The 12,749-nt window shown below is 53.3% G+C and overlaps 2 protein-coding genes across 2 annotated transcripts in view; one reads left to right on the top strand and one right to left on the bottom strand.

Moving 5' to 3' along the window:
* LOC147646363 (uncharacterized) overlaps positions 1 to 12,749 on the top strand; it is a 183,930-nt gene that overhangs the window by 132,509 nt on the left and 38,672 nt on the right. The window lies entirely within an intron of this gene.
* On the bottom strand, positions 7,014 to 9,391 carry LOC111945289 (olfactory receptor 14J1-like). The gene is made up of 2 exons (XM_086873555.1): positions 9,165 to 9,391; positions 7,014 to 8,064 (listed from the first exon to the last, which is right to left on the bottom strand). The coding sequence occupies exons 1-2, from the start codon at positions 9,193 to 9,195 to the stop codon at positions 7,124 to 7,126; spliced, it is 972 nt and encodes a 323-aa protein (XP_086729681.1). The 5' UTR covers positions 9,196 to 9,391; the 3' UTR covers positions 7,014 to 7,123.

Below are 12,749 nucleotides of genomic sequence, written 5' to 3'. Positions count from 1 at the left end.
GAACCATGTTTGATCTCCCCTGGTCTTGCCTCTTGGGGTTTTCCTCACACTTTTTTGGGGGTCTGTGTCCAAGGCTTACAGCTTTATTATTTCTCTTTTGTCCTTCTCCTTTTTACTGTTGTCGTTTTTGGTCTTGGGAAAAGCTGCCCAGGGAGGGATATAGTCTTGGCTAGGAAATTGGAGCCTTATTCAGGGGGGAGGGGAGGGGAGGGGTTATTTTACTTTTAAAAATAATAATAATAATAATAATAATAATAATAATAATAATAATAATAATAATATAGTTACAAGTTAAGCACAACTGGAAAACACTTTAACATTAGTTCACAAACTTTAAAGAAACACTCAACCACAAATTTTGCAGCCAAGAGTTCACTTAACAACAACTGTTGCAATTCCAGTTCCTGATTGGGGACTTCAGTCTCTGGATTTCCTTCTTAAGGTTATTTTCAAGTCCTTGGTGTTGGGGACAACAGTCCAGTTAGAGGGATCTTTTTCGGAGTTTACTTCCCCATCTGGTGGTGCCACTGGTCCTTTAACTCGAGTCACGTGTGTCCACCCTTTTTCCCGGGTTCTCACAGCCGTATGTGTGGTGAGTTGAACTTGGTAGGGTCCTTCAAACTTTGGAGTGAGAGGAGAGTTAGCCCAAGATTTTACCAATACCCAATCCCCAGGGTTAATATGGTGTGTGTCTACCTCAAAGGGAGGAGTTTGAGGGAGATACCCTTTTATCCTGAGTTTTTCTAAAGTTTTAACAACAGTTTCCAAATACCTCCTTGAGGTTTCTTCCCCTTCAGTATACTGGGCAGTGCTGTAAGGAGTAATTAGGAAGGGGAGTCCAAATAACATTTCATAGGGGGATACCCCTAAATCTGCTCGAGGTTGGGTTCTTATCTGTAATAAAGCCAAAGGGAAACATTTTATCCAATCTAATTTAGTCTCCAGAGTCAGCTTGGTTAAGGTCGTTTTTATGGTCTTATTCATCCGTTCTAAACGACCGGAGCTCTGGGGATGCCATGGGGTGTGTAACCTCCACTTTATCCCCAGGGCTTCAGTGGTTTCCTGGAGGACACGGGCAGTGAAATGGGGGCCTTGGTCCGAGTCTATGTTATTGATTAACCCATACCTAGGGACAATATGTTCCAAAAGTATTTTGACTACTACTCTCGCTGTTTCATTCCAAGAGGGAAAAGCCTCTGGCCAATGGGTCAGGTGATCTACGATCACTAGCAGGTGTTTGTATCCCTGTGCTAGAGGCATTTCTGTGAAATCAATTTACACATTTTGGAAGGGTCTCTCCGCTAGTTCCCTCCCCCCTGGTACGGGTTTCGTCATCACTCGTTGTTTTACCCTTTGACACGTTACACAGCCCTGAGTGATGGCCTTTGCTATATCATAAACCCCTATGCAGATGTTCTCCCTCAAGGAGTGGTCACATAGACCCTGCGTCCCCCAATGTGTCAATTTGTGTATTTCATCCAATACCCTGCTGTTGCAGTCCACAACTCCAGGATCTCGTCCAGGGAAGCAGCAGGATTCTGGGGACCAGCATCAAACACCAACCGAGACGGGCTCCCGTTCATGAAACCATTTATTCAGCATGGGAACAAAGTCAGGTCCAGAACAGAGAGCCCCGAACAGAGGCACAGAAGGGGCTTTTGAGGGACAGAACTCTCAAGGGTTTCCACCTTTGAGGGTGGAGTTCAGGGTCAGGGACCAGTAGAAGCACACCAAGGGAGAACCCCCCAGGGACTCAAACCCAATCAGAACTCCTGGGCCGCCCTTCACAAGGGGTTTGGGGTGGGACAATGTTAACTCTTTGTCTCCCTGAGGCTGCTACCACACCACTATAATATTTTTTCCCCTGATCTATCATGCTGAGCACCATGCAAGGCTGTAGAGAGGTCAAGACAACCTCTGTTTTTAAAACTCTGCCCTGCAGCTATTCCTTACGGTGCTGTCAGCAGGGAAGTCATTTTGTCTTCTAAAACCTTACTTCTGATAGTTTTTCCATCTGAAAACTATCTGGGCCAGGGGCAGCACCCAGGGACCTGCCCTGCCTGGGGGAACTTATAACTGGATCTTATAACTAAGTGTCAGAAACAAGGGCACACACTCTGTATTCCAGACTCCAACATTTTATTCTTATTCTTAATTTTCCATGTTTTAAGTACTACTACGTCTTCATCTACTTCAGCTTCTACCTCTTCTTCCTAATATTCCTGTTCTTATTCTTTATCATTTCTTTGTTTCTGGAGGGTCTTATGCAGGTTTTAGTGGGGGTGTGGGGGGGTTGGGGTTCTTTTCTTGCCTACTACTACTTCCTAAACACAGTTTTCTTTTCTTTTGTCAGAATTGTGTGTGTTGCAGTCCAGCAGGCCGCCGTTGTGTCCTGGGAGCAACACCTCCTGTCTGTGTCCATTCCTCATGGCCAAAGTGCCACAGGATCAGCATGGAGTCCTTTCCGGAGGAGAGGAAATGGCCTTGGAGTCCAGCAGGGAGGAGCTGGAGCCAGTGTCCCTGCAAAGGGCCAAGAGCCGTGTGGCTGTGGCCCTTGGGGACCCGGTGCAGGGGTGCCGCTGGCGGTGCCAGGCTGCCGCTGGGAGCCGATGACTTTCCAGGTGCCTTCCCGGCCGGACGATGGGCCGGGATGCGGCGCTGAGCCCCGGCAGTGAGGGTCCCCATTCGGGTGCCGCTTTGGGCTGCCGTGTGCCCTCGGGGAGCTGCCCCGGGGATGCCGCAGAGCGGCCGGGGCCGACTAGGCCCGCAGGGCCAGCGCAGGCTGGGGCAGCCCGTGTGGCTCCCTCGGGGCGCCGGGCAGGCCGCGGGGCAGCCGCCATCTGCAGCCTGGCGCTGCTGGCAGCGGGCGCTGATCCTGCAGCTGTGCCGCCAGGCAGGGGCAGTGGAACAGCCCCCACAGCTCCCACAGCGCCTGCAGCGCCCACAGTGCCTGCCTCAAGAGCGAGTGGCCTTTCCTGTGGGGAAGCAGCTGCCCAGGAGAAGAGACATTTTCCACCGTGGCTTGGGCTGCCAGAGGGCCAGGCCCGGCACAGAGTTGCTCTTGCGGGCACAGCTCGGGCTCCTGGCACTCCACCCAAGCTTCTCGAGGGACAGGCAGCAGGATTCCCTCTTGGGCTAAATCTGCCAGTCTCTGCTGCCTGGCCTCTTCTCCTTCCTCGTGCAGCTCCAGGACGCTCACCTCATCCCAGTCATCGTCCTCCCGCTGCCAGGCCTTGAGCTGGCTGCACAGGATGTCGCAGTATTCCCTGCTGTCCTGAGCCAGCTCTCCATCACTGTCATCATCCCTGCTGGACCTGGAGGATTTTCTCTTTGCTTTGCCTCCAGTCACCTCCTGGCCATCCTGGCACAGCTCTTGCTTGCGGCAAGCTTCCCAGTCCAAGAGTGCCCAGCGGCTCGTGAGTTCTCCTGGGGACAGCCGCTGCTCAGGAGATTCTTCCCAATCTGAGAATTCCTGACAGTGATCGCTGTCCGCCTGCCACGGCTCCTGCTCCCTGCACTCGCCCCACTCGGAGACAGCTGGGGAGGGCTCTTGCTCCCTGCCCTCATCCCAGTCCCAGAAATGCCAGTAGCTCCCCCATACTCGGACCAGCTCTTGCTCAAGGCCTTCATCCCACTCAGAGAGCTCCTGGCAGCTCTGGGCTTCTCCTGGGGACAGCTGTGGCTCAGTGCAGGCTTCCCCTGGAGTCCCTTGCTGGAACTTGTTCATTTCTCCTCGGCAGAGCTCTGGCTCTTCCTCAGTGCAGGACTCCACGGCTCCTCTCCTCCCTCTGCTTGCCCTCTCAGCCTCCTCCTGCTGCTCCCTCAAGGCCTGGGCTCTCTGTGAGCCGGGCCAGGGCCTGGGCAGGGCTGGGACTTGGGCTTCGCCTTCTCCTCCTCCGTGCCTGCAGTCCTCTGGTGCACACAGGTACCTGGACACAGCCACTGTCCTGGGACTGACCCGGGCCCCACAAGCCCTTTATATACCCCCCAGCTGGGGCGGGGCTCTGCCATGTCACAGTGGACTTTGGGCACCGCAAGGTCCCACGTCACCACGGCCCTGACGCACCGTGCCTGTGTCACAAAGGGCACCCCGGCACCCCGTGCCTGTGTCACAAAGGCCACCCCGGCACCCCGTGCCTGTGTCACAAAGGCCACCCCGGCACCCCATGCCTGTGTCACAAAGGCCACCCCGGCACCCTGTGCCTGTGTCACAAAGGCCACCCCAGCACCCCTTCAACAGCTCAAGGCACCAGGAGCGGCCTGGAGCAGCCCAGGCCTTGGGGGATTGCAGCCCCTTCTTCTGAGCCGCTCCTTCAAATGATCAGGAGTGGCTGGGGCCAAGTGAAGGTGCAAAAGGAGACCGTGTGTGTCTTCGTTAGAAAGACAGGGGCCTGCTAAGGGAGGCAGGAGGCTCCTTTGCAATGGAAAATGTAAACCCCCTCATTCCCAATTATTATCCCTTTGAAAGGCACTCTCTGGCAAAGATAGGAGGACAGGAAGAACAGTTTGTGCTGCTTTTGCATGAATTGCTATTTGGTGAGCAGGGAAGAAGCCCCCCATGGAAATGATTTTCCTGAGAGGAGCTGCTAAGCGAGAGCTGCCCCTGTGCCAAGCAAAATCCAAGAGCTGGCTAGCTGTGGGAACTGACTACCTATTAAAGCATTTAAAAAGCTGCATCCACCTCGGTGAGACTGACATTTTGCAGACAGGCAAGCCAGGGAAATCTCTCTCTTGCTTCCACCTTTGAGGAGGTACCCGGCTGCCGGTCGGGCCGGGCCCCGCTGCACTGCGGCCCTTGCAGTCGTGCTGACAGTGGCCGCAACAATCCTTAAAGCTTCAGGGTCCCCTGACACCCGGGCAACCGAGGAGGAAATTAAAGGAGCGGGTTCGCTGGAGTCCCCAAAACCAACTGGAATAGGAAAATCAAGTAGGGATGAGGCCCATAAAGCCTGCGCAGCACAGGAGCAAAGAGCAAAAACCAGGCCTAGGGGCAGACACAACAATATCTAGGGGAGGTGTGAGGGCGCAGTCTGAGGGCGTGGGTCCAGACACAGACTGGGGTTGGAAAGATGCAAAATACTGCGACAAATTGCAACCAATCAGGGGAGAGATACGGGAAGATTCTAGAAACATAACTTTCAGTGGGGTGACTTGATGAACGTATGAATTGCCATCAAGCCTTTGGCAAGTGCTTCCCAAGGCTTGAACTCAAAGCCTGCTGCTTCAGGGCTGAAGTCTTTCTGGCCCTGTGTCCCAGAAGGGCTGAATCGCACAGGCTCGGCCTGGCGGGGCCGGGCTGGCCCCAGCAGTGACCGGGTGGGGACGGGAGGCTGCGGGACCCCGGCTGAGGCTGGGCCGGACCACGGCTGCTCACACCTTGCCGAGCCTAAGCCGTGCCCCGCTGCCGGCCCCCGCTGAGCTGGAGTCCGCTGGGCTCCGGGAGGAGCTCCGGGTGGGTCCAGGCCCCCTCGGCCACGGCCGTGTGGCACATGGTAATTGAAAGAAATTGGCCAGGAGACAAGACTCCTGTTTGATGCCTTTATTAGGATTCAGCTCTTGGGGGGTAGGGGGGGGCCCGAGGGGTTGTTTGCATCACTGCCATTCCCACACTGTCAGCTCCAAGGAGGAGACACAATTCAGCTTTGCAGCACACACTGCAGAGCTGGGGCTTCCGTCCTCATGAGAGTAGCCAGGGACCTGTTGTTCTGCTTTGCTGTCTAGAGCTGTCAGTCCTTTCCAGTCCTCTTAGCTCATGGTGATGCAGGAAGGTGGTTTCTAAGCAGGCTTAGTTGATGCAGGGAGATGATCTTGCATCATAGCTTGCTCAAATATGTTTCCTTGTCCTTTTATTCCTCTGTTAGCTCATTGTTTTGGTGTCCTGCATGCCTTAGTTTGCATATTACTGGGTTACACAGCTTCCTGGGAGTTTCTTTGTTCTAGTGTGGCACAGGGACCATGGGATTTGCCTCATTCTGTGGCACACCTTTCTAATGGGTTGCTTTTGTTAGTTGGATTTAGCCCCCATGGGAGCAGCTCTGTTACAAGGTAGCAGGGAAGTAAGGGGAAAGGGTACAGGAATGTCTCATAAGAACCTTTAAAACACTTCAGAAACTGGTAAGTAATTAACATTACTAATAACCATCAGAGCAAACAAGGGGTACAAGGTTCACAAATGGGATAAGAACATTAACTGTACCTAACTAAACACAGTATTTGATCTGGGGTGGATTTCTTGAGAGATTTTATTCATGACATGTGCCTGCAAGGATGCGGCACCTCTCTGAGCTGGGGGAGAGGCCAGGGCTGCACAGGGGGGATGTTGTTGGCAGCTCCATGAGGACGCTCTGGGACGCTGCCCTGGGGTGTCCAGCGCAGTGGGGATGGATCAGCCCCTGCTCTGCTGCTCCTTCCCATCTCCCCCAGGGACCTTGCAGAGCCCCAGCCATGCTGTTTGCCCCCAGCCTGCCCACGGCCAGCCTGGGGCTGCTCACGGGGGTTTTCTGTGCTGAGCTTTGGCCTGGCCGTGTTCTTGAGAGAGCCTGGGCAAGGAGCCTGGAGCCCCCAGGCCCTGCCCTGAGGCGTCAGCGCTGCCCCAGCAGTGCCCATGGCCTGTCCCTGCTGCAGCCCCGGCACTGCCACCCCCAGGGCTGTGCCCGGCCCCGAGAGCACTCAGGCCCTGCAGCAACACCAGGGCCAGGAGGGCAGCGGGGCAGTGGCACGGGAGCAGCACTGGCAACACCAAGTGCTGCTGCTCCTGGGCACAGCTGCTGTGCCAGCACTGATCTGCCCCAGCTCTGCACACAGACACTGCTGCTGCAGCTCCAGAGAAGGGAACAAAAGGGGATCTCTGCAGAAAACTTTGCTGGGAGATCCTTTAGTACCTTTAAAACCACCAAGAGCGCAGATTTTCATGGACACAGTCTGTGGCCTCAGGGAAGTTGGAGAGGGAAACAAAATGAGAAATGTCACAAACAATGACATTTCTTTGTGGACAAGATTTAAAAAGTAAAACAAAGAACCTCCAAAATGAAACCTACCAAAATGAAACCAACAAGAAGTACCAAAGATTATTTTTATTACAAGTGATATGCAGAAATTGGCCAGCAGTTTAATGTTTTTGAAATCATCCAGTCATCATTCTCCACACTGCAGCCTTGAGCTCCTGGTTCCTCAGGCTGTAGATGAGGGGGTTCAGGACTGGAGACACCACCGAGTACAGAACTGACACTGCCAGATCCAGAGATGGGGAGGAGATGGAGGGGGGCTTCAGGTGAGCAAACAGGAGAGTGCTGATAAAAAGGGAGACCACAGCCAGGTGAGGGAGGCAGGTGGAAAAGGCTTTGTGCTGTCCCTGCTCAGAGGGGATCCTCAGCACAACCCTGAAGATCTGCACATAGGAGAAAACAATGAACACAAAACAACCTAAAGTTAAACACACACCAACAGCAAGAAGCCCATGTTCCCTGAGGTAGGATTTGGAGCAGGAGAGCTTGAGGATCTGGGGCACCTCACAGAAGAACTGGCCCAGGGCATTGCCCTGGCACAGGGGCAGGGAAAATGTATTGGCTGTGTGCATGAGAGCAGTGAGAAAGGCACTGGCCCAGGCAGCTGCTGCCATGTGGGCACAAGCTCTGCTGCCCAGGAGGGTCCCGTAGTGCAGGGGTTTGCAGATGGACACGTAGCGGTCGTAGCACATGATGGTCAGCAGGGAAAGCTCTGCTGAGAAGAAGAACAGAAAGAAAAAGACTTGTGCAACACATCCTGTGTAGGAGATGTGTCTGGTGTCCCAGAGGGAATTGTGCATGGCTTTGGGCACAGTGGTGCAGATGCAGCCCAGGTCAGTGAGGGCCAGGTTGAGCAGGAAGAAGAACATGGGGCTGTGCAGGTGGTGGCTGCAGGCTACGGCGCTGATGATGAGGCCGTTGCCCAGGAGGGCAGCCAGGGAGATGCCCAGGAAGAGGCAGAAGTGCAGGAGCTGCAGCTGCCGCGTGTCTGCCAATGCCAGCAGGAGGAAGTGGCTGATGGAGCTGCTGTTGGACTTTTGCTGTGGTTGAACATGGGGACCTGTTCATGGACAAAGGACAGTGGCAAGTCAGGAGAGGCTGCTTTGAGTCAAACCTGGGCCATTCCCTGTACACTGTCCAGCTGGGATTCACCCACTCTTGTTTCTGCTCTGGGAAAGTCTTCACCCAGGTCCCTGCCTGAGCTCCAGCTGTGCTGTCTGAGTGTTCCAGGAGCAGCCAGGCCTGTGCCTGGGGGCTCTCCAGGAGCCATCCCTGCCCTGCTGCCCTGGGTTTGTGGCCATGCAGGAGAGGGACAAGGCTGGAAATGCAGGATGTGTCAAGGGCATCACTCGTAATGCAGAAGGGCCTCTTGCCATCTGCACACACTTCTAAAGTATAGCAGGAGTTGGTTTTACAAATTGTTTTCCTACTCGCAAATCATTCCTGGTTCTCTGAGGTCAGAAATCCCCAGCATTTCTGCTGCACTCAGAATTTCCCACTGAGACACATGAGAGGCAAAGGATTCCCTGTGGCTTAGGGAAGGTGAGGGGCTGGATGGGCTTGTTCCCAACTGCCCTGGGTTTGCACCTTTGGCTGGAATCAGAGCACAGTCACACTCCTGTGTCACCCTGGCATAAACCAGACCCTGCCCAGAGCAGAGGGATCCCTGAATGTCTCACCCTCTCTAAAGGTCTCTGGGCAAGGGCTCAGCACCCCCCTCTGCCAAGGACACTCACGGCTCCCTTGGCAGAGCCAACAGCATTTCCTCAGCTGTGGCATCTCTGCCCTTCCCCGTGGGACATTCAGGGAACTCTGAGAGGCTCTGGCACAGATTTGCAGCCAGGAGGGCAGCTCAGAGCTTGGAAGGACACAGCAAGGAGATCCCCAGGTGTGCCCATGATGGGATCTCAGGGAGGGGCTCAGCTCATTCCCCTTTGCCATGGACTGCTTTGCCCACAGCCCCACAGGTCACAGGGAAGCTGGGACACCCCATTCCCATGGACACACCTGCCTGGCAGCAATCCCAAGGGCAGGGCCTGACTCAGCTGCTGCAGATGCCAGAGCCTCCCTGAGAGCCCCAGATACCAAGGACAATATCAGAGCAGTGCATTTAGGCTGTTTAGGAGCCTCCCAGCAGAGAGACTGAGCACCCAAACTTACAATTCTGGCATCTCTGTAAATGTTCCAACATTACTTTGCTGATCCTGGTGTGTCCCCTTCAACTCAGAATGTTCTGTGATTCTGGGATTACAATTCCTCTTCTGCTTCTCTCATCCCCCTGTTGTCCATAATCAAAAGAGAAAAAAACCCCAAACCTTTGCAACAGTGTTAGAAGAGTAAAGTAAAAACCAGACCTTTTTTGGAAGCTTCTGGGTGTCCCAGTGGGGATGGGGCACACCCGGCCCCTTATTTCAACAATTTCTTAAGATTGATTAATTAGGATATTTAACAGAAACATTCAATAGGAGATTCAGCTGCCCCAGTTACACACCCCAGGGTCAACCCACTGGAGTAGGTCCAAGGGTTTCTTTGCCCCAATTTTTGTTATGACTGCTCACATTCTGGTTACAAAACCAAATATTCTTCTTGTAGCTCCTCTTTCTGATGATAAGACCATTTAGTATTTTAGAAATATATTTAGAAAATCATATTATTGTTCTAAAATCTAAGAGAAAGGTTAAGAAACATACTCGAGTTAATTCAGGATAATAGTTATATAAGTATATAATAGAAGTTTAATAGCGTTAATTAAGGATTATAATTTTACAACTATATAATAATAGTTTACAGATCTAAAAATACATTAAACATATATAAAAAGCAAAAATCTTTTTCTCATCATCTCAACTTTTCCACCCTGCTTGAAGAAAGAAATTGAAAATAGTCTCAGGAAAGCTCCTGATCTTTACAGCAATTCCAGTCTCACCTTCTTTTGGGAAGTGTCCTCTGGAGCTGTGCCCAGGCTGGACTGGAGCTGGGAGCAGCCCTGCCCCACACAGCCCCTCTCAGCAGCAGCCCCTGCCCTGCTCAGGGTGGCTCCTTCCCCCCACAGCTTCTCCCCAGCGCTGGGAGCAGCTCCCCGGGCCGGCTGAGAGCTGTCCCTGGCAGGCAGCAGAGTCCCTGCCCCAGCACAGCGCCCTGGGCTGCAGGACCCTGCTCTGCAGGACAGCCCTGGGCACCCCTGGCTGCTCTGCACAAGGGACAGGCAGAGAATGTACTCACAGAGTCTGTAGGCACTGGGGTGTTCCAGCTTTAGGAGATGCCTCCAGGAGCTGCAGCTGCATTGTCCTGCAGCCAGAGGCTTCCTGTGCCAAGGGCTGGCAGGGATTCTGCCCCAGGCACTTCTCAGCCCCTTCCCAGCCCTGACTGATTGAAGCTCTCTGTGCCTCTGGGCTGTGCCCAGGGTGGCTGCAGGCAGTGCCCCAGCCCTGCTGGGCTGGCAGAAGAGCTGCTCAGCAAGAGAAATGTGCTTTTGAAGCTCTTCTTGGTTTCCAGGAGCTGCCTCTGTGCCAGGAGCCTGGCCCAGCTCAGCAGCACACACAGCAGCAGGACTTTAATGAGCCTCTTGGGGCTTTGTGCTGAGGCCCTGAACATCAGTCCCTGACAGGGAGGGGAAGAAAGCTCTCAAGAACTCCAAGTTAGAATCCAACTCCAAAGTTTCTTTCACTTTTAATGGGTCCCACTGAGGGACATGACTGAGAAAGTGTCCCCAGGCCCCAGGCAGAGCAGAGCACTGGAGGCACTGATGACAGCTGGGGACAAAGAGAAGCCAAGGCTTGGTGCCCTGGGCCACAGCAGCCAATGCTGTGCCAGCAAGGGCTGTGAGGAGACACCTTGTCCTGAGGCCCTGGGGCCTCCTGGCACAGCCCCAGCAAGGCTGGCCACTGTCACCCCCTTGGCCTGCCCTCAGCATCCCCCCTAGCCCACATGCCAGTGGCCTCAGGGATCTGCTGGAAGGAGTCCCTGGGGAGCCTTGCTCAGGAATGGCCCTGGGGGCTCCTTCATGCTCCAGGGACTGCAGCTTTTTCAAAGGACTTTGGCTTTTGCCTTGGAGTCTTTGAGAGCTTTGTGCAATCCTGGCCTCCAATTATCTGCTCTAATTAGTCCCTTGAGAGCCTTTGTCAGTAACAACACTCAGTGGGGCTCATTAATGCTTCAAGGTACTTCAGGTTCTTAAGGCACTTTCCTTTTTCCTTCCCACCCTGAGTCTCTGAGAAGTTTGTGCAATCCTGGCCCCAATTATCTGCTTTAATGAGTCCCTTGGGAGCTTTGCATTGACACTCAGTGGGGCTCATCAATACTTTGAGATACTCAGGGCTTTTTCAGCTACTTTGGATTTTCCTTCCCACACTGAGTCTCTGGGAGGTTTTTGTGCAATCCTGGCCTCCAGTTCTCTCCTCCAAGGAGTCCATGAGGAGCCTGTGCTGGGGATGGACCTCAGTGGGATCCATTAATGCCTCAAGAAACTTTGGGTTTTTCCTCTGACTTTGACTCCTGGAAAGGTTTGTGCAATCTCCTCTCAGGCCCTGAGGTTCAAGGGCTCAGCTCCAAATGCACCATGGGGCTCATTAGGATCAAGCAAATCCTAACAAACCATGGCTGTGCCTTGATTTCCCTCTGGTCTGGTGCAGTTCTTAGGAAAGTTTCCTAAATAGTTACGGAGAAATAGTTCAAAGAGCTTGTAAGAAATATGTATTCCTATTTTAAAGGGTGTCTTTTATTCCTGTTCTCTTTAGAGCAGAGGTGATTGCAGCATTCAGTGATGGATATTGATCCAGGGTCTCTCCTAAGGAGGTCTGGCCAGGTCAGAGAAGCTGTGCCTTGAGGTCTGACCCAGTGGGGACAACCTTGCTCCACATTCCCCAGCCCCATCCTGTCTCTCCTCACTCCCCTGGGACCTGCTTTGCTCACAGAACTGGCTGCACTCAGGCAAAGAGGGGTTTTCCTTCTTTGATTTTAGCAATCTAAAACTGCTGAGTTTCCCCATGGCAAACAGACACCCTCCTCAAGTGTGTGCCAAGCCCAAGGTGCCACCAAGGCACCTTCCCCAAGGCAGAGCCACACAGGGAATGTTTCAGACACACAGGGAGTTCTACAATAAACACAACCCCAGAGCTGGCTGAAGGCAGAATTAGAGCAGCTGCTGAAGGACAGACAAGCTTTGAACTCCTTGCAGCTGAAAGCACCAAGTGGGTTGTTGGGAGGTGTGTGAGTGAGGCAAGAGTGAGGGAAGGGAAATGCAGAGAGCCCTGGAAGTGTTTCTGTGCAGACAGGCTGCTGCAAGGGCAGCAATGGACTTCTCTGGGGGGAACTGTGAGGGAGGTTGGGGCAGAGTGACCTCCCCAGTGACCTCGAGATGTCACACAGCCACCTGGGATATCACAGCCCACTCAGTGGTGTCACACAACCTGCTCTGGGAAGTCACACCACCATTCTGTGATATCACATCTCTTCCTATATGCCACAAACCCACCTTGTGATGTCACACAGCCTCCTGTGATATCACACAGCCACATTTGATGTCACAGTTCATTCTGTGATGTCACAGTCAACACTGTGATGTCATACAACCTGTCCTGAGATGTCACATGGCTTTTCTATGATGTCACTGCCCACTCTAGGATTTCATATCACCACCATGTGACTTGACAGCCTGTTCTGTGATGTCTCACAACCAACCAGTGATATCACAATCCACCCTGTGGTGGCTCTGTCATGTCACAACCTGCTCTGTGATGTCAGAAT

Source organism: Cyanistes caeruleus, unplaced genomic scaffold, assembly GCF_971803275.1.
Source record: "Cyanistes caeruleus unplaced genomic scaffold, bCyaCae1.hap1.1 HAP1_SCAFFOLD_100, whole genome shotgun sequence".
In the NCBI taxonomy this organism is placed as follows: Eukaryota; Metazoa; Chordata; class Aves; order Passeriformes; family Paridae; genus Cyanistes; species Cyanistes caeruleus.
Note: the sequence above shows the minus strand (reverse complement) of the source record. Positions and strands in the feature narration are given on the sequence as shown.